This window comes from Coccidioides posadasii, chromosome 3, assembly GCF_018416015.2.
Source record: "Coccidioides posadasii str. Silveira chromosome 3, complete sequence".
Lineage (NCBI taxonomy): Eukaryota > Fungi > Ascomycota > Eurotiomycetes > Onygenales > Onygenaceae > Coccidioides > Coccidioides posadasii.
This window is the reverse complement of record NC_089409.1, coordinates 1,416,973-1,437,047: the sequence shown is the minus strand read 5'-3', so window position 1 is coordinate 1,437,047 and position 20,075 is coordinate 1,416,973. Positions and strand designations below refer to the sequence as shown.

Genomic DNA, 20,075 nt, shown 5'->3' with positions numbered 1-20,075 from the left:
CTAATCCTGCGTGAGCCGTCTGTGTCACTCCTCTTTTTTTGACCCCCTTCTCAGCAGCCCGGGGTAAGCGATCCGGAGCTGTTGCAGAAGTCAAGAGCCTCACCTCCGGGACAGAGTGCAGGCAGGACAGGACCGAGGAGAGGTGCTTGACACCATAGTAGATGAGGTGGCTGAGATACGAGTAACCGTGAATAACAGGGGGGGAAAAGTAGGCAGAGGGTGTGAAAGAGAAGAAAAAAAAAAAAAAAAAAGGGAAAAAGACGATACAGCCGATCGAAGGTGTCGCTGGCCGGGGGATGCCGACTGTTTGATTTTAGTCGCAGTTCCAACTCAATGCAAGGGTGAAGTTGACAGTCAGCCCAACTGGATCGAAAAGCTTCCCGGAGAGCACCGCCAAGCCACTAGGACACGCACTAGTCGGGGGTCTCCAGCCACATTCGCTGCCCTTGCTAATTCTAAAAACGGAACAGTCTCATTTCGCCTGCAACGCGTCCATTCAAGTTAGATACCACAGAGTCATCATAGAAAAAAAAAAAAAAATCTTTTTTTCAATTTACTTTTTCCAATTTCTGACGGCAAAATGGCGAGAAAGAGTAGTTCACTGACTAGCGAAGTTTTACAATTTACATATTCACATAAATACCCAGAGCAAGCAGCCGGGAGAGGCAACGGGGCCACGGGACGCCAAGAAGCAAATTGGCGCGGGTGGGGTTGCACAGCCTCGGAGCTGTGGCTTGTCGCGTGTGTGTTGTGCACATGCATAACTCGCGCCTTCCCGGAATGGATTCTTAAAAAAGAAAAACAACAAAAAAAAAAAAGGAGAGAGGGGTTGGGCTTGGTCCCTGCCCAGAACGGAAACTAGCAAACTCGGTCACGGCAAGGCAAAAGGCAGGACCGAAAATAAGAAGGCGCAGACGCGACCATTTCGTTTTGCGAAGCAAACGGCGAGGAGAAAAGCAACGGCGTTGAAATGCATGTCTTGCCTTTCTCTCACTACTACTACTGCTGCTGCTCGTATGTACTCCGTAGACTCAAAACGATAAAACATAGAACCCATATTCCCAGTAATGAGGGGGGGGGGAAAAAAAGAAAAAAGGAACACATAACATCGAGAAAGGAAAAAAAGAAAGAGCAAAGCACTAATTGCACACAACCCATCCATCCTTAGACCCGCCTCGACGCCGTTTCATTTCCCATTTGACACGCGCACAAAAAGAAGAATCTCATCCCATACGGATACATCGTCGTTGGTTGGAAAACGATCCTCGGTCCTATATAAAGGGTCGATGTGGTCGTGTCGTGAAAAGCCCGGGGTAAAATAAAACAATTGAAAAGAGTAAAGAAAGTGCAGGGACACCGAAGACGAACACCGTATGAGATTAACCAAAAAAAGAAAAAAAAAAGCAAGCTCAATCAAGCTCATGCTTCAGATTTCTTCGATGGCGTCTTCTTCTCTGTAACCTTCTTCTTTTTGGGTGTGGCCTTCTTCGTTGTCGCAGGCGCCGATTTGCCGGTGGACTTGGTCACACGTCCAGACTTCGTCCTGCCAATGACCTTGGGAGCATCAACAACTGCCGGAGCCTATTGGTGGGAGCGTTAGACAAGTTGCTAACGATCACCGGGTAAAGCAAAGAGGAACCTACAGCAGTTGGGGCTTTGCGCTGCTTGGCAACATTGGCCTTGGTCTTCGCCGCGGCGGTCTTCTTGGGAGCAGCTTTCTTGGTGGCCTTCTCGGGCTTCTCTGCTTTCTCTACCTTCTCTCCCTTCTCAGCAGCCTTTTTGGTGGTGGTGGTCTTCTTGGTGGCGGCTTTAGCAGCGGCAGGTTTCTATATGAAAAGCGTCAGTGGTGTAAATTCAGCAGGGAGAGACGGGAACGACCAAGTCATTTTTTATAACAAGACGCGTACCTTGGCGGGTTTGGCAGCTGGTTTGACGGTTTCTTTCTTCGCAAGCTTCACGGGACCGGAAGGGCCTATATGGGGACGCGTCAGTAAGGTTGGCCACACGCGACCCGTTCGTTGGCGACAACAGGAGTAAAACCGCACGGAAACGATTCATCCGAACAGCCAAGATTGAGATGCCAACAGGTGTAACAAATTAAAAAAAAAAAAAAGAAAAAAGATTTCGGGTCGATTTGGAGAGAGAGGTTTGACATACCCTTTGGCTGCAGGAACTCGCCCTTCTCCACACCAGCCTTAAGGGCGCGGTTGAACTGGACATCAAAAGCACCCTGTGAGGCATAGCTGATGTTGTTGTTATTACGCACATATTTCTTAAGTGCTTGACGGCTGTAAATCAAGGAAGAAAAGAAAGCAAGTCAGCAAGGTCCGGTCTTGATCATGAAACAAGGTTGTTGCGATGACACGTCACGGTCGGGGCCAGCGCCAGCGAGAACGCGGTGAGGGGGCAACCAAAAAGAGACATACCTGCTTCCGGTGCGGTCCTTGAGCTGTAGAGGGAGCCCAGTTAGCAAGATACAAGCAAGAAAGAATGACGCGACACCGGGATGGTGATGGTCGTAGCTTGGGTGTGTGTGGGTGGTCATGGGACGACCGGACCCATCCGGCAGTCGTTCGCCCCAACACACAACAGGCGCGAAGCTGATCTACTCACACTGATGATGGCATCCTTGATCATATCTGTATCAAACGAATCAGCAAGAGCACGCGATCACGGCCATGCAGGCGAGTAGTCGATGAGAAGTGGCTGCGGTGGAGGATCAGTGGGAAAAAGGACGATGGGAGGCAACTCCTACCTTTGTATGAAGCATGGGTGGCGGTCTTGGTGCCAGAGGCGGCAGCTTTCTTTGGAGGCATGGCGATGAATTGATTTCAGCGGACTGTTGAACGGCGTTGATGAGAGACTGCAGAACACGATTGAAAAGAGATAGAAACACGATGAGGGTGGTTGTGCGAGGCAATGTTGTTGTGGACGAGGAGGAAGTTGGCAAGGGAAAGGGTGTGGGCAGAGCGCGGCAGCGGGGCAAGGGGGCCCTCTTTATAGGGACGCCGGCGCTGCCCCAAGATCAACCACCCCCGGTTGCGCTCTCTGCTCTTTTCGCTAGCTGTTTTTATTTTTTATTTTTTTTTATTTTTTTTATTTTTTTGGCGCGTTACCATCGGCAGGCCTGGCTGTTGTGTCATGTCTAAGCGAGACCGTTCTGTCTTTTTTGGTTTTGTTCCCTCTGGGGCCAAGCAAAAGGCCGCAACTCGGTTTTCGATCCCGGGGGCTCACGATGCTGTTCCCGTTCCTGCTCGCATCGCCATCTCCGGCTGCTTCTGATCCCCAAACGTTCTTTCGAGAGAAACCGGTCACCTGCCACCATTCGTCTCTTTGGGTTTGACTCGCCGGCGCCAAGGTAAGACTCAATTAATCGGGTATGGTTTGGTGGCATACGCATTGTGCCGGAAACATCCCTTCTTCTCCGATGGTTCATGATGTTTGTGATGGAAAATGTATGTACGGAGTACGTTTTCGTCGACTTCATGGCGTTAACAAGAAGAGCCTGCGATACTTGACTCATATACTCTATTTAATTTGATTTCCACGAGACGCTATCTCTTTTCAATACACAATCATCAATGGGTGAATAGCTATTCTGAATGTGATTTGTTTTATTTTATTTTAAATTTTTTTTTTTTTTTTGCCCTCTCTGGATATCTGGTGTGGAGCCCGTCGCGTCGGCCATGGAAATCACCTCCCAGAGGCTCAGTATCGCGATGGGGGTTTTTCTGCCAGCAGGATCTTCCCTGAGATTTGAGGATCTGAAGAGGATAGCATTGTTCGTTTAAACTCCTAGTCACATTAAATCCCACTCCAAGCTTCCCTTCTCGTGAACTTAGCAGGATTCGAAGAGCTAGAAGCACGAAAACTCCTTTTTTGTCGCGACGAGGGAGACCCAGAACCTTCAAACCAAGCTGCCGTTCGAGTGGTTGATCTAGAATGGCTCCCGCGTTTCTTGGCTGGCATCATCCACCCAAACCCACCCACCATCGTCATCGTCATGCTTATCAGAAAGCAATCCCCCAAGTCGCCACGCCAGAGCATCGCGCCAAGACATGTCGCAAAATGTCAACCTGTCTTGATCCTCGCGGGGACTGCGGCATCGATGCAATGCTTTATGTGACATGTGGTCCGGGGATACTTCGAGAGACAAGTTCATTGCAGCATGCCCCTCTTCGGTTGGGTTGGCGCGGTGTATCGCCTGTTCTTGTCGTCAGGGACCCCGAAGGTGATCCCTGGATCGAAGGGAGTGGGATCAAGGGTCTGAGGAGAGTCTCCAGATGCAGTGGGGATACATTTTCACACTCATGGACTTAAGATGATACTTTCAAACAATTGATACATAATCCTTTGTGGGATTTGCTCCCCATGATCTACCTCGTACAGTACCCAGTTAGCTGGTAGCCACTATTGTAGTCACTAAATCTTGCATGAGATGACACTCTTTGAGTACGTTCAGCTGGTCACCAGGAGTTGTTCTGGTGATCTGGACAGAAAACCAGGAGTCTCATCTCTGTCTCAGTACATGTAAACAACAACTTCGTCGCCGGCAGTCACTCCATCTGCTTTGTATCGCTCTCAACACTCCGATCAACCAAGCAAAAGTCGATTGTTGATGTCTATCTTGCCCTCAGTAAGCGGCAGCTATCTTTCCAGTAGACAGATCAGAACCATCGCACCCGATAGCAGGTGAACTACCTGACTGAGTAACTGCTCTACCGCCCGCGTACTCTTCCAAACCTCGCTGGGCAGCCTTTTTATCGTCAGTGCTCACTGCTTGACCCCATCCCCAGAGCGGGGGCCAAAGAAGCATCACATGGGCAGCCCTGGTGCGGGCGGAAGGTTGCCTGCCTGAACAACATCACCCTTTCAAAACATCCTTAACGTCAGAGAAACCATCAACCATTATTAAAATCCTGAGCATCAGACCACGCCTTTGTTCTATCTCTCTCTAACAAGATGGTTAGAGCACACATACAGCCTTGAAGAATCTCACAATGAACTATCTACAGCAGTTCACAGATTCTAGAAAGATTTGAATCTCTTTCCCCAGCCTCCCTTTTCATGGAAAGCCATCTCAGAGGGTAAGGGGAAAGAAAGCAAAATGGAGCGTGAAGTTCGATCGGGCCGTCAGGGCTGCTTTCAGCGACTTGCAAGATGAGACAGGAATTTAGGACCATCCATGGACGGCTTGCGAGGGCAGATGGGCACTTTCTGGCGATCGACAGTCGATTTGCTGCGATGGATGCACGATTTCAGACTGTCGAGCAGCGACTTGACACACTATCCATAGAATAATTTTCAGGGTTCAAAGTAAGACTAGAAAATATGGAGATCATCAACCGCAACTGAAGAGTCCTACACCTTCGCCAACGAATTCTTTTCTTGCCGTCATACGACAAGTATACCGAACAAACCCCTCCCAAAACCTGTAGAATTGCCCTCAACGGCATTCAAATTCTATCACCTTCGGTACCAGAAGAACTGTACGTTACCTTGATGTTCTTCAAAAGCTACTCCGTAAAGTAGTCGCCAATCGCTGACACCACCACAGGGGAAAGGCTTTGCAAAATTATCAAATATTACAATCTCGGGGGGTGAAGTCATACGATTGACTCAATCTCATAATTTTTCTGCCATCGCATCGAACCCATGAAATGCTGTCGTAGCCTTAGGTGGGCATCTCGGTGTAGATTGTGATGCGATTCATGACCGGGTGACGCTGCTTGAGTTCCAACAGCGGAAGAACCTAGGGGTCAAAAGATCTTTAGAAGGCAGCAACAGCCTCCGAAAGCAAGCCTTGAGCGCCTTGGGCAGCGGGCCAAAACCTGAGCAAGCGGAAGCCGAGAATCTGTCGCCAAGTATCAGACACACTATCTTACGTTGGGAGCATCGTTCTGAGGTGCTCGACAACCTCTCTATTAATAAAAAGCGTGTCCAGTATGCACCAGGCAAAATCCCCCACTTTCAAGGGAATGTCAGCCCAGAGAGTTCGTCAAGAGATACTAATACCAGTGCATCAACTAACCAAAAAAAATACCCTTACCAGATTTAGAAGCTTGTTTGAAAGCAAAGTAGCACTCGATGGTGTCCGGGAGAGATGTCTTCGACAGTCCAGCCGGGGAAAACCATTTTTCTTTCTCCATTCTCCATTCCAATAACTAAATACGCAGTGTTCAGTTTGCATGTTTGTGCTCTCCTTCTTCTCCAACACTTATCTTGCAAGATATGCTGCATGACTTTCGACATCTTTGTTCTGACAATGTCAGTACCACGTACGAAGAAACAGCATTTATCTTCCTCAAGCTCCTCGACCTTGTTTGGTCTTCTGTGATCCAAACTCCATGTATTATTTCCGCAAAACTGCAACTGGAGACGGGGCTTATCTTGCCCCCCCCCCCCGGAAGCAAAAGCAATCCCTAGCGGACCAGAAACACAAAAGGAGACCAAAATTTCCCCCTCACCCCAACCCCCAAGAAAAAATAAAAATAAAAAATAAAAAATAAGAGATAAAAAATTCAACCAATATTAGATATTCTAAGTTGTTGCTTACCAGCCACTCCCCAATTCCTTGCTGTCTTTATTCAGGCTACTCCGTGGATCAGGCCAAATCAAGAATATCGAATATCAGTAGTAATCTGATTTTAATACTTGAAATTCTGGAACCTTTTTTGCTATATATCTGAAATATTTTAGATATCTCTATTTACTTCGTACTCCGTGGCGGTGCCTGGACCTCTTTGTCAAACTGACAAACCCAAATCTCATGTGTATAACAGTCCATCAAGACCTTTATCCTTTCGTTTTTCAAGGACACTTACGGAGTGTAGCCGAACAACAATCGTTCCAACCAATTTCTTTCCCCTCCAGGTCAGCAGCTGTACTGTTCTGTCATCCGTTACAGCTCATGGATGACTCTATGATTGGCCCCTGGCTCTTGGAGCTTCCGATGGACGTGACCATTTACGTCAATACAAGCAGATTGTTGGAAGTGCTGATCGGCTGTTGAGCTCCTACTGACCAGTACTTATTTCTCTTTGGTATCTAGTTTAAGCACTAGGAGTTCCGCGATTGGGCTTATAAAAGGACTCCGCTCTCAACGCGCCAACAGGCATACACACGTCCGATCGCTCACGAGAGCCGTGCCTTCGCTCGGCTAGATAGCATTGGCGAGAATGGCACCTGGGCTGTGAATTGCCACGGTTGGATGAAATTGTCTGATAAAGAATTCAAGCGTCTTCAAAAGTACGATTCCCTTACCCGCTGGGCCGTTGTCAAGGACTATAATCCAAACACCATTACCATCTCCGATGTTCCAGAGATACGACGCAAGATGATCATCGCCCGAAAGGTTTCGTTCACCCTGAATATGTGAAACCAGTGAATTTTTCGGGTTTCGTTTGTTGTTGGCCTGGGAAGGGCGAAGACCTACCCTTACCCGAAGCGATTCTGGTCCAATACACGGAGAGCGTTCTTTGAAGGAATTTACAAGTCTGCAAGCGATTGTCAAGTATCTGTGAGGAATGGAACAGTGATTCTGGGCTGAGGGAATGAGCAGCTGAAGCCCAAGCTCCCGGAAATGATAAAATAGTACATGCCGGTAGTAGAATACAACGCGAACCCAGCACAGCAGGTAAACAAGGGTGTTCAATTTCTGCCGGATTATACACATACCTCCCTAGTGCCAGCCCCTGCTGCTGCTCGCGACGAAAGCCGAGGGTAGGAATCATGTCAGTGACCTGGATACATAGGGTTCAAGGGATACTGGCTTATTCAAGAAGTATGTAACATATATCAGGAGCCCCCGATCGCGCTAATATATCAGAATGACATACGGAGCAGTGGAAACAGACCTGAGATAAAAGCCATTAACAAAACGGATCCCTGCCACTATAGCAACGGGCGCCCATGTCGACGTACGGCCAGCCGTACGGACAATAAATTCAAAAGGCAAACTCAGAAATAACAAGAAACAGTCGACAAGACAAAGCATAGCGAAAAGAAGAAAAAGAACTATGAAAGGCAGAAAGCCCCCGTATATTAACGTTCCTGCTGCTTCCTAAAACCCATAGCATATCCTGCGCTCCGCATGCTCTCATCGCTATCCTCTTCCCTTTCGTTATTAAATCGGCGCGGAACCCAAGTGACATACGCTCTGTCGCCGAGATTCGCGCGATGTCTTGCGGAGTTCTGGATACTTCAGAGCAGAACGCCTTCTGGAAACTGTCCTACCCTATTGTCCGTTCGAAACTGAAAACTGGTCTATTAGCCCATCCTAGGCAATGCCTGCGAAATCTTCTATATTTAGGGCGGAGCAGGCCAACCCGGGCGGCGTCGTCATTGCAATGGGCGGTGATGATAGCGGACTGCTGGAAAATGGGGAAGATGTGACGCGTCGACGTTGAAAGGCCGCAATGTACCCGCTATTTGGCTTAGTCTTTGAGCGGAGACCCGTGGAAACGTGCTGACACTGGCTGTTTTCTGATATCTAAGGATCAAGATGTTGATAATCGCGCCTGAGGGATATCTCGCAGCCAGGGGCTCCAGCAAGCAGTCCCGCCATCATCACTATGCCTCACACATATTCCTCAAACACTTTACAAAGGAGTATATCAAGCGGGCTCAGCTCTTCATACTCCTGTGATTCACACCCTTCCAAGAATAGGAAACCTTAATCGCCGAATATTTCTCTCTTTATCAACTCCTAGGCGGTCAGAACACAACCATGGAGGCTTCCGCAACACATTAACATACAATCCAACCAGCAAGTAAAAACAAAACTCCAGAAAAGTAACAAGAGCAACACAGAGTCATCCTTGTTGATACAGTTCAAAATGGCCTTTAGTCAAGAATGCGCGATCAGGCCGGCGCATAGATCCTTCCAATCACCCTCGACCTTCTCTCAATCATCCTTCCCACTTCCATAGATCTCCCTCGACCATCTTTGACTGCCTTCCATTGGTTTCGACACACACTCGGCTACCTTTTGAGTCACCCAACCGCCGCCACTAGCACTTACCTCGCCCTGAAGGGGCAACTGGTTTCAGTGACTTGGCTTCATATCTCTGTTCGAGCTCCGTGGACAGCAAAACCAAATTAGTTCTGAGCATTCATTATTTATATCATCGGTCATGCTGTCAAAAAAAGTCTGAGGAACATACAACGCTTTGTTTGGGATCTCTTTTAGACAACAAACATTAGAAAAAGGGAATGTTGTGGCGTTGAAAATATTAGAGCTACTCAAACATTGGCGCTTCTTAATATTTGCTGTACTAATGTTTTCTATGCGCTAATGTTTTTAAAATATAATAGTCTACTCCGTACGGAGTAGTTGATTTGATGAAGTCCAATATTCAGTGTGACGTCAGTGTCAAAGCAGGTTTACCGCGGCAGGAAAGGCAACCTCCCTCCATTTCATATGAAGCTCCGATCATGCCGGTTGACAGACAATCTTCCCCCTCTCCGGATTCCCCGTCGCCCTCATTGAGAACTCATGGAAGGAGTCCTAACCAACCGACTCAAACCAGAGATACTAATAGTAGTAGTCGTGAGCAGGGTAGGCGTCGGGGCCGTGGACGTGGACGTGGTGAGCGTAGTGGGAATCAAAACAAGACTGGCGCGGTGGTGAGCATACGCGGTCGTCCATATTGTTCCCAGAAATGCCTCCTTGGGCTGAGGGATGGAGGTTCCCTTGACCCATCATGTCCAAATTTTGAGGACCACTCTGGAAAGCCTATTCCCTCCCACAATTTCCCAAGCCTTATCGGTAGGTCTCCCTGGGTTTCCCCCTCCGATTCGAATAACACGGGAGAATTTCCCGAAACCCAAGAAGGCACACGATGGGGTCTTTCAGCCATTGATGACCTGGCGGTCTGGAGCACCCCGTAAAAGAGCCTTACACACAGATTCTAGGCGAAAGCTGGGGGAACAGTGGCCAGATGGTCATTGGACTATCCCTTGAACAGACGATGTACGTTGCCTCGGGCTCCCCTTTTGGAATAGACTATCTGTTAAGATTGAACGACATCAAAAGAAGTGACTCTCGATCGCTTTTCTTGTCATCCGCTGTTTCCGTGGAATCCAGCACTGGTTCGGTCGTCTAGCTACATTCCTTTTTTTGGCATTCCAGCACCTTTTCAAGAAAAAACAGTCTGCACTATACATCACAACCAAATTCATCATCCGGGCCAATCTTGCTTGACATTCTCCTGCTCTCTCCCCTAGAAGCCCTTCTTCTCCGTCATGTGCGTGTCGTCGTCACATTTCGTCTCCACACGCTCTCTTTCGCTGAAGAATCGACCTGCTTCGTCAAAAAGAGCTGAGCCTTGTGTATAAACTTCAAGCTCCAGAGCAAAGTCTTTGACAATAAATTTCTTCTTCTGTTCATTAAAAGAGATCCAGACATCAAGCTAAGGAAATAGGCAAAATCAATAATCAGCATGATGGGAATACTTGAAATACTGCTTCCTGACTCACAGATGCAAGACGATGGCCAATCCAAAGACATCTTTCAGTTCTTGGTGCTGTAACACTGGGGGGTTCCAAAGACCGCTCCTCGTCATCTTCCAAAGTGGAAAAATTGAAAAATCCGGGAGGATAATATAGTTGGCTCCAAATCAATCCACGCATGGAGAAATCTTCTGGAAGATGGCGCTTCATTCCACTTTCTGGCATGGGGAAACTTTGACTCTTCAAACGAGATTCATTCAAGCCCTGTGTGCTTAGGGTATTTAGGAATGTCGCCAATGCCTGCCATGGTATTTCAGACTGAGCATATGACATAGCCTCAGGGACCAATGCCAAAGACCACAGAAATGCCAAAGAGACATGTACATGAGGGAGAACATTTTTATCACCAGTATGTTTTAGCACCAATGCAAGAGTGTGGAATGCAAAACAAGAGGCATAAGAAATGACTTCAACAGAGGTTTGGAAACGACCAGAATGAGACACGGGGTGCAAGGATAGTTTAGCAGCGGGAGTGCTATGCTGGGTGTAGTAGGAATCTTTAACTTCAGAGATGTTGACAGGGGAGTGGGTGGTCTCAACAAATGCTTTGCCAATAAAAGAGCCAAGATCATACTCAAAAAGAGAGACAAAATTTGCAGAAGCAAAGTAGATTCCCTGTTCCCTCCATTTTGACCCCACACGGCCAATCTGTGTTTCCAGGAAGGATATGAACTCATACCCATACTCAAGAAATGAAAGTATTGACTGCTTGCTGAAAAGAACTCCGTGAGCTCTCACAAATGACAACATCAGAGGAGGGTGGTGAAGTGGTGCCTTTTGTTCCAGACAGGGGCCGAAAAGAAGAAGGATAGAACCCTTGGTTTTTGGGAATGGGTGGACACAAATGAGGGATTTGGAGTAGAAGAACAGCTGAAGAAGAATGTTGGGTCTGGCAAGAACAGCAAGATGATGCTGAATTCTCCCAACCATGGGAGACTTGTCAGCTAGCTTGTTGAACCAATACCTTGCCACCCCCGCCCAGACCTCCCTGTCACGATCTGACTCTTCCACAGCCATTTTAACCCGGGCCAAATCCCCCAAACATTCAATCCATATATCCTCAAAGCTCGGAACGCTCTCGAGGAGCAGGGCCATCATGGAATAGGCGGTATATATGAAGGCAAGCATGTGGTCCAGCACCTCAGGGAGCCTGTGGCTCAAAAGTTCCAGGAATGAATGAATCGCATGTTTCCACATTCTTGCAGGCATAGCATAGCGACTGGCTACTCTCTGGAGGGCAGGGCTTGCTGACGGATGCTGGGATGCCAAAAAGAAATCATGGTGCTCATATAGGAGGGTCCTATGCAAGGCCATGAGAGCCTGCAATTGCTTATTTGTCAGGGTCGAAGGATTGTTGGCTTGTTGGCGGTCAATCTCAACACATTTTCTTTCCACAAGGACAATGCCAGTATAGATGGTGCGAACTTCATTTCTCAACTGCTCTTCTGTGATCTGACGGATCTCAGGCTGCAGGGGCAATTTGTTAACAGGCATCTCATGTGATCTCCCCAACACTGATATTGCGGCAACAGGTGAGTCAAAGTCATAAGCTGTGTGCTTCCTGGCCCCAGGAAAGACCCTGTGGGTTCCAGGCCATGGACGGATGGGAGCGCTGGCAGCAGATTCCTGGGGCAATTGGCGTTTGCGCGACTTTCCTGGGGAGAGAGACCTATCCCGGAGCTGGAGGTCTTCCAAGTGAGGCATTTCAGAACGGCTTGCGGGGGAAGACAGCTCAGCTGTGTGGTTGGAAACACTTCTATAATATGTCAGGAAAGCCTGCAATTGTGATAGAGTGGCAGCAGAAAGACGGGTGTTTCTTACTGTTGGGGCATAGTTGTAGTGGTGGCTGGCGATGACATTTAGTGGGTGAGGCAAGGGCACCAAGGGAAAAAGTGAACACTGAGCACGCTGCTGCGTTGTGAATTGGTAACGAGTTTGATAATTCAATTCAGTCAAATCTGCACTTATCTTAAATTTATATGGGATTTTTGTGCGCAAGATTACAGATTCATGGGCCGTTGCCTGATTGTCGGGGCGCACCATTGCGAACTGGGCCCCGGCAGCTCGCGCCGGCTCAATCCGTGGCCCCAGTTAGGGGGAGATTTTTGCATGCAGGATATGCGGCTCGCCCAAAGGGTATCCATCATTGGTACAGCATTGTATGCATGATGCTGCTCCGGCCTTGTCCGGATAGCTTTGAGCTTACATTGTCTGATAGCAGGCCTCGCTTAGGAAGTCCGGAGAAAGACGGCCAAAGCAACCCTCGTACTGGTAATCTGAGGGTGTCGTGGGTCCGCTGCAGAATGCATGGATGGAAAGTCAGATTGCGCTTCCATTTTCGCGATTCACAGAATACAAAGGGAGACTCAAGCAAAGACTGGGATCAGAATGTGAGGGGATCAATGACTGAGGGTTAAAATATCTGCAAGAAATGGAGATATAAAGAAAGACAAAGTCAGGATCATACTCAACAAGATAGCCTTGTCCAAAATGAGACCATCATCTGCCCCCGCCAGCATTCCTTCTCGAGGTGAGTGTATCATTTCCATACAGGGTGTGAATCAGAGGCAGCTGTGATCGAAACTAAAACCCTCTCAGATCAAAGCAAAAGCAAAAGCGATTGGACTGACTGGACCGATGAGTATGCTGTAACTGACGGGTCTGATTCCGAGAAGGATACGCGATCATCCCGGAAAAACGATCATCTGCCATTCCAGGGGTCGCGCGCAAAGACAATGTCAATATTGTCGATGAAACTCAAGAACGCAAAATGTCCAGAAGAAGCCCAGCCACTTCAAGCCAGGGACATCCGTCGAAATATGCTCGGGACAGAGATGAAGTGAAGAGTTACGGCGAGAGGTGCTGCACGAACGCTGGTGCAACAAGGGATTGTATGACAGAACAGGGGGTGAAAAGGCAGGCCGATCAAGCTTGGGACGAGTGTTTTGATAAGTTCTGGGCTTGGTGGTAGATGGAAGCGATGTACAAACCACGTGATAGGTTTGCCTGATCGGTCCGCACAGAAGGGGAGGCCAAGAACAAAGCTTGAAGATCAGATTAACCAAGGCGGGGTTTACATGCGCTAAACCGAAAAACTCCAAAAGGCTGGCTGGTTGCCAAACCTGTTTCGTGGTGAAGCTGCCATTTAGCGGGAGACAAGGAAGTTGTGAAATTCCGTGACAGGACTCAAAGCAAGCTCGAAAGCGACCAATCGAGCGCTGGCCCTTGCTAGCATGGCTGCTTTTAAGGCTATTGGAGAAATTTCTTTTAGTTTTCTTTCTTCTTGACCGCTCGTTAAAAGCGCTGAACCTTGCTAGCGTCGATGTTTGCCATCGACACTAGCAAGGTTCAGCGCTCAAACGTCCCTTTGACCTGCTTGGCTCTCAGAATAACCACCTCCGGGAGTGCAGCTTCTTCTCTGAAATCCATAGCTTCATGTTCACGCCCAACATGTCCAGCGACGACGACAAAATTCTCCGGGCGTTAAATATCCTGCTGGAAGCTTCTCCAGACAGCCTTACACGTCTCCGCAGCCGTATTACCGAAACGTTTCGCCAGATCAACAACAAACTGACTTCTCGTCCGCCACAGGCGGTTGCACTTCTAGACGCCCTATCAAAAAAACTGGGAAAGGTTAAGGAGTTTCTTCAGAGAAGCGAACACGAAGCGGTCGGCTTTCCATTTTGGACTGAGATTGATCCTCGGTTGTCTGATATTAGACGGCTCTCGAACTCATCGAGTGACCAAGAGAAGTTTCGAGCCTTCCTCGCTGTACGGTCCCTGGCTCTCGATCAGGAAGCCTGGCAAAGAGAGAAGTACGGTTCTTCTCGAGTTGATGATCTAGCCCATAACCTATCGTCCTCCAACGATCATTGTGGTTACGTTCGAGAGTTCTGCATTGTCATGAAACTTGGAGGGGTGACTGCCTCTAATGGAATAAAATTGGGGCAAAAGATTCTCGTCAATGAACGCATGTTTCCTCGAAACTCTGGTTCAACTGCTCTCTATGCCTTTTTCCAGGATAAATTTCGACGAATTCCGTATGAAAGGTTAACGGACCTCAATGAGATGCTCAGCGCGCCGGACTACGATTCCATAGGCTGTGTTGCGGCGGAGAAGACATCTTACATTAAAAACGCTCAGCATATATATTGTGGTAAGAAAGACAAAATATCATCCTGGCGACGTAAATTGACAACATATAGATAACTCGCGTCGGCTCGCAGCCTGTATGAGCATATCGAGGCTCATCTATTCAACATCAAATCAATCCCATCTCACAATGCCGGGTTCTCCTTTACAGCCACAACAATACCTGTTGGAGCAGCCTCAGGTCATCCACACATCGCTCCACTCCCATCGTACGCAACCCGCTCAGGCATTGCCGCACACTATCGACACTTCTCTAAGATCGCAAACCTTGGCCGGACACGATCGGTCTATGCAAGCCGCAATGCTGCCGTCCATTTTACCCCAAGAAAACCACGAAAACACACAACAGTTGGGAACAGAGCTGCAAGCTATTGACACATCTCTTCATTCAGAATACCTAACACAAGCCTTGTTAAGTCATCCCCAAGACGTGCAAGGGTTGCAGAGTGTCGGCACGTCCCTCCGATCACAGCACATGCTACACGAAATGCTAGTTAACGCTGAGAACCAAAACACTGGAAACCCAGTTGAAGGTCAACTTCCGACTACAAACAGCTATTTATGGACTAACCATATTTCAACCCAAAATCCACTTATGCTTTCCTCTCAGTGCTTGTGAGCTTGGTTTTCTTTTTGGCGCCCTCAATGTATATGCACCCCATTGGTGGATGGACGACATCCTGATTGCAGATTCCGTTAATCGATCCAAGGGAAAGAGTGGGCCCTGATCCAATCCTTGGAGATCCTGACAGAATTATAAGATCCCCAAACCCAGATTTACTAGTAAACTGCGAGAGCGATTCGGTTTTCCATGCGGAATAAGCGAAACCCTATGGTTTTGGTCAGTTGGCATCCTTGTTCGCGCAGGACTTTTGTTTAGTACCTCCTCGTAAATACATCCGTCAACTAGGAGATTCCAGATGTGGCGACCGAGCTCAGTATCATTGCAGAAATAAACTCCCTCTTTAATCAATTCAAAACTTGCTTTTTCGAACCATTTTAGAAATTCTTTGCGACGATCTACGTCTAGCAAAAGGACTTGATTGCTGCTGGACGACATCAGGACAGGCGGGGCCGTAGTGTGAATCAACAAAGGTAATTAGCACAACTAGATTATGGTAAACACAGAGTTATCCGGGTATAGATGGAAATATTACCTACTGCTTGTGTTCTGCATGGCCATTGGTATTAAATCGTCCAAAATTGACCTTAAAAATCTGAGGGGTTATCGGTGCCCAGAGGCCCCTCATCACGTGGCCAGTGATGACGTCGCACCACACCAACCTTATTCGCACATATTCCACTCGCCGGGCCGATAATGCCCGAGTGGCCCGCGATGGTAATGGTCTTGCCGGGAAGGAGCCTTGCTCTTCAACGTCCCCAATATGGTAAAACTCTGAGAACACAAGTTGATTTCAAATGGAACGAGAAAGTCGGTTAGCAGTGACCTGCTATTAAGAAAACCTTCACTCATTTGTTGCTCTCCCGCGCCCTCAAGACCTGCGGTCCATCGGCTCAAGGGATACGATCCTGATTATTTGGATTCGGGTAGCAGTCCACATACGTACACTAGAGTTTCCATCTCTGACTCCACCTCACATCTTGGTTTGAAAGTAAATATGCCTATCAGGTCTCCTACAGTGCAAGTGTAGGTGCTTTATATGGTTTGACGGGCGGGTAGGATCGGGAGGGAGAAGTGCCCGCGCCAGGACCCAAGATTCTGGGTACAGATGAGCAAACAGTTCGCAATCGTGAAACTTGTCCTGGAGTGTTTTGCACTAAACAGACACTGCATTCTGCTTGACAGTCCTCAATGTGACTGGGATCTGCAAGACGCTATATACATACTGATGCTTTTCCTTAGCCCCATGGTACTCGGTCTCGTTTGCAAATGAAGGACGTCTATCAGCAAGGGTACAGGATCGATGAAGTAGCAAGTTTGTATTAGTAGATTTTATCACATGGTTGCGCCAAAAGAGACCATATAGTTTTGGAAAGCTCGTCTTCCTCAGGAGCAGTGGCCAGGATGGTCTGATCCTTAAAGGAGATTCCAAAAGAAGTAATATACCTGGCATTTGATTAGTGGTAGCAGTGGAAATGATGGTAAGAACGAACTAACAGTACCAGGTCCCCGTGCTGAGCGCGCCGTGGAAAATATGGAAAGTAGATAGCACTGTTGAGAAGTCAGCTTAAAGCAATTTGGCTATTTTACCTTGGAAAAGTTATCCGCATAACAGATTTCGGATGGCTACGTTTGAGAAACGGCAGCGTCAAAAGAAATATTCGACAGAATGTGAGGTCGTCGGGCCAACACAACAAGCTATCTTTAAATGAAAATTCCCGGCGGCGTACTTTCACCATCTAACGGCGTTTGTTCCTTCGTTTGCGCTCGCTGTCCAGGGCCTGTGAGACCGATGCCACCATCTTCTCATTGATGGCCATCTTTTCCTCGAACACCATGAAAATAGTATTGGTGCCATCTTCAACCGCCGCATCGAAGCATCGCGCTGGCGTGATACTGCGCATATTCTTATCGTAGAAGGTTGCATGTCGGTTGCGCGCATCTTTCTTTGCTACTCTCTCCACCTCAGACGGATTGAATGGGTCAACTCCCACCTCGTGTACCCTCTCCCACTCGCCACGCTCGTTGCGAGCCTTAAAGATGATCGTCATGGTCTTGGCACCAGCTTCTCGCGGCGGTGGCCTTTGCACTAAACTAATTTTAGGGGGGCGTGCAACAATGTGCGGTGTCAGCAGTTTTCTCGTGCTTTGCACGACCACATCTCTGCTGGCCTCGGGAACCGCTATCGCCCCACCGAGCTGCGGGGCCGTATGTCTCTGCTCAATCCCAGATTCCGTGGTGGCTGGTTCTTGCTTTTTGAACCACGGCTTCTGCGAACGTTGTTCTTGGGATTGGTAGGGATTTCGCTGCGGTTGTTCTGTAGCTACCATTGGTTCTGTCTCCCCCACCCCCTCCCCGAAAGAGATACGCGAGAACGTTGGTAACACTATCTGCGCCTGGCTGGCTTCCTGTTTGCTCTTCTGCTTGGTCCTCTCTATCCCAAGAGGCCGCGGCGGTTTGTTCCGATGCTCTCTAGTAGAGATCGCCCTAGGTTGGTGTGTTCTTGTTACAGTCGCCGTCTCAGTTTTCCTGAAAGATGGAGCTTTTGGGGCTGTCACATTGGTCCCTTGTCGTTCTGGGGCTAATCCCGGGCCAGATATTACGCTTTTTGTTGGAGGCGATTGTTCAGCCGTCTCGTTGTCTTCTGCTGGGAGCTCGGTTTGTTGCTGTAGCTCTTCTGGAAATCGGATCTGCGCTTGGTTGACTAAAATATCACTGCTTGCTTGGGCATGGGGTTGCAAGGTTTGAGCTGCTTCTTGCTCTATAACTAACTTCCCTTCGTTTTCTTGCTGCAGTCGTGCGTGCTTGTCAGTCAGTCCTTTATCAGCCGGGTCAGCGGTAGCTTGGACCGACGGGGGGGAGTCAGTCTGTGTGACGGGCGACCCGGACCGCTCCTGATTTCTGGCCTGGCCCTGATGCTGGAGTTGAGCTTCCTTCTCCTTCTGCTTGTGTTGGGCCTTCTCCTCCAGCAGGCGTCGAGCCTGATCGAGTTCGGCTGATAAGTCAGCAGGCTGCTGCTGCGCTATTGGTCTGGCGGCTACGCTAGTTGTATTCTCTTTAGGCGGCTGCTGAAATGACGTGAAGTTGATCCGGGTAATAGGCCTTGAGAACCGCTCTTGCCGCTGTTTCTGGATCCGAGTTGTACCTACTGCCTGCGTCGGATCCCGTTTGATAATCTGCTGCTGGCTTCCCTTTTTCCGAGCCGACCCAATCCCTCGAGGTGTCCAGTTACGGTGGTTTTCTTTTATTTCCTTAGTATGCGGCAGAGCTAGATTGACTTGCTCCTCTTGCTGATGTTGAGCCTCCTGCTGGAGTTGAGCCTCCAGATGTCGAGCCTCCTCCTCTTGCTGACGTTGAACCTCCTGCAGGCGTCGAGCCTCCTCCTCTTGCTGACGTTGAACCTCCTGCAGGCGTCGAGCCTCAGCCACTCTCTGGAGCTGCTCTTGTTCTCGTTCAGCTCCCTGAGAATCAGCTGATTGATTTGTAGCCCTCTGCTCCGCTATCTGTTCTGAAGCCTCCACAACAACCGCCTCATCTGGTTCCTGTTGAATGTGTTCTTGTTCGTACGTTTCGATTTCTGACTGCTCATGCTCTACGACCTCCTCGACTAGTCTTTCTTCCTCTTCTAACTGCATTGGTTCCGACTCTTCCCGAGGGGGTTGAATTTCTGCATCTTGAGCCGCTGGCGGATTGGCCATCGTTGAACGTTCAGTTCCCAATGACTGTCCTCTTCTTCGTGCTTGCTGCCAACGTTCAGCTTCTAGACGATGCTGCCTGTCCTGGTCATCAGAATTGAAGAGCGGCGACGTAGGCAAATTTGTCTGAACTCCTTCTGAAGATAAAGCTCCAACCGCGGTCGGAGTTATAAATGGCTCGCCAAAAAAGGCGGAACAGACGTGTTTTCTCACAAAAAGGGTGGAAACTTTATTATCAGGCACATTATTTGCTTGCATTTGATCAATATAAAGAAACGGTCGGTCTTGTTCCTGAGCTTTTGTCAGTGGAAGTCCGCAGCGCTCCTTTCGTCTAGCCTCCCTACTCATGGTGATCTCAAGAACTGGCTGGCTCTCATGGGGTTCAGCAAGTGCCAAATCTTCTACAAAGCCGTCAACAGGGCTTTCAAGGATGCCACTATCGAATCGATAACGATCAGGCTTCCTAGCTTTGAGATAGGCAGCCCGCGCGATCTGATGGTCTGGAGATTGCTCCATAAGTGCTGTGATCTGTGGAGAGTCAAAACTCAGCCGCTTTGCAAGAGCAGCCATCTCATAGAGGACCCTTTCATCTCTCTCAAAACTGTGTTTTGCTATGAGATTGTCACTTTCTGGCTCTTTTGGCATATTTGGATACTCCCTCATAGTATACAAAAAGTCTCCCCTTGCATTGTCAAGAGGTTTAAAGATACCTAGAAATGCGCTCTGGAGGGTGGGCTGAAACCTGCTGATGACGACTAGCCGCTTCATGCAGTTGGCACACGCCTCGAGATAATATATGTCCCGAAAGAAGGTGTAAAGAGACGGAATGATGGCCTTTCTCCTTTGCAGTTTCTCCCAGATAGCAGTGCGTTCGGAGTAGTCGAAGTTAGAAAATGCCCCGCCGCCCAGCACGAGACCTTGCGCGGTCTTTGCATCCTCGTGAGAAACGCCGGGTGCCAGAAGCTGCAGGGTTTCCACTGTCCGAAGATCTATTTTCAGCATATTAATGCGGTCATGGTCCACAAGGGAGGACCAAAACTCCTTCACATATCACAGATAATGGATCATTTCCTACCATGCATTAGTATCGGGAG

General features: G+C 48.6%; 7 protein-coding genes across 7 annotated transcripts; 4 read left to right on the top strand and 3 right to left on the bottom strand.

The window, feature by feature from the left end:
- Nucleotides 1-1,419: 1,419 nt before the first annotated feature.
- Nucleotides 1,420-2,816, bottom strand: D8B26_005422 (uncharacterized protein; the record flags this gene model as incomplete). Its single annotated transcript, XM_003066449.2, has 7 exons — nt 1,420-1,581; nt 1,644-1,826; nt 1,908-1,972; nt 2,158-2,288; nt 2,427-2,449; nt 2,614-2,639; nt 2,756-2,816. The coding sequence occupies 7 exons, from the start codon at nt 2,814-2,816 to the stop codon at nt 1,420-1,422; spliced, it is 651 nt and encodes a 216-aa protein (XP_003066495.1).
- A 4,094-nt stretch (nt 2,817-6,910) lies between these two features.
- On the top strand, nt 6,911-7,696 carry D8B26_005421 (uncharacterized protein; the record flags this gene model as incomplete). The annotated part of the gene is made up of 2 exons (XM_066124867.1): nt 6,911-6,994; nt 7,064-7,696. The coding sequence occupies 2 exons, from the start codon at nt 6,911-6,913 to the stop codon at nt 7,376-7,378; spliced, it is 399 nt and encodes a 132-aa protein (XP_065980948.1). The 3' UTR covers nt 7,379-7,696.
- Nucleotides 7,697-9,435: 1,739 nt separating this feature from the next.
- On the top strand, nt 9,436-9,891 carry D8B26_005420 (uncharacterized protein; the record flags this gene model as incomplete). The annotated part of the gene is made up of 1 exon (XM_066124866.1): nt 9,436-9,891. The coding sequence occupies one exon, from the start codon at nt 9,436-9,438 to the stop codon at nt 9,889-9,891; it is 456 nt and encodes a 151-aa protein (XP_065980947.1).
- Nucleotides 9,892-10,223: 332 nt separating this feature from the next.
- On the bottom strand, nt 10,224-12,344 carry D8B26_005419 (uncharacterized protein; the record flags this gene model as incomplete). Its single annotated transcript, XM_066124865.1, has 3 exons — nt 10,224-10,412; nt 10,480-12,268; nt 12,334-12,344. The coding sequence occupies 3 exons, from the start codon at nt 12,342-12,344 to the stop codon at nt 10,224-10,226; spliced, it is 1,989 nt and encodes a 662-aa protein (XP_065980946.1).
- A 658-nt stretch (nt 12,345-13,002) lies between these two features.
- D8B26_005418 (uncharacterized protein) lies at nt 13,003-13,355 on the top strand (the record flags this gene model as incomplete). The annotated part of the gene is made up of 2 exons (XM_066124864.1): nt 13,003-13,042; nt 13,111-13,355. The coding sequence occupies 2 exons, from the start codon at nt 13,003-13,005 to the stop codon at nt 13,353-13,355; spliced, it is 285 nt and encodes a 94-aa protein (XP_065980945.1).
- A 607-nt stretch (nt 13,356-13,962) lies between these two features.
- Nucleotides 13,963-14,721, top strand: D8B26_005417 (uncharacterized protein; the record flags this gene model as incomplete). The annotated part of the gene is made up of 1 exon (XM_066124863.1): nt 13,963-14,721. The coding sequence occupies one exon, from the start codon at nt 13,963-13,965 to the stop codon at nt 14,719-14,721; it is 759 nt and encodes a 252-aa protein (XP_065980944.1).
- Nucleotides 14,722-17,025: 2,304 nt separating this feature from the next.
- Nucleotides 17,026-19,983, bottom strand: D8B26_005416 (uncharacterized protein; the record flags this gene model as incomplete). Its single annotated transcript, XM_066124862.1, has 1 exon — nt 17,026-19,983. The coding sequence occupies one exon, from the start codon at nt 19,981-19,983 to the stop codon at nt 17,026-17,028; it is 2,958 nt and encodes a 985-aa protein (XP_065980943.1).
- Nucleotides 19,984-20,075: the final 92 nt, after the last annotated feature.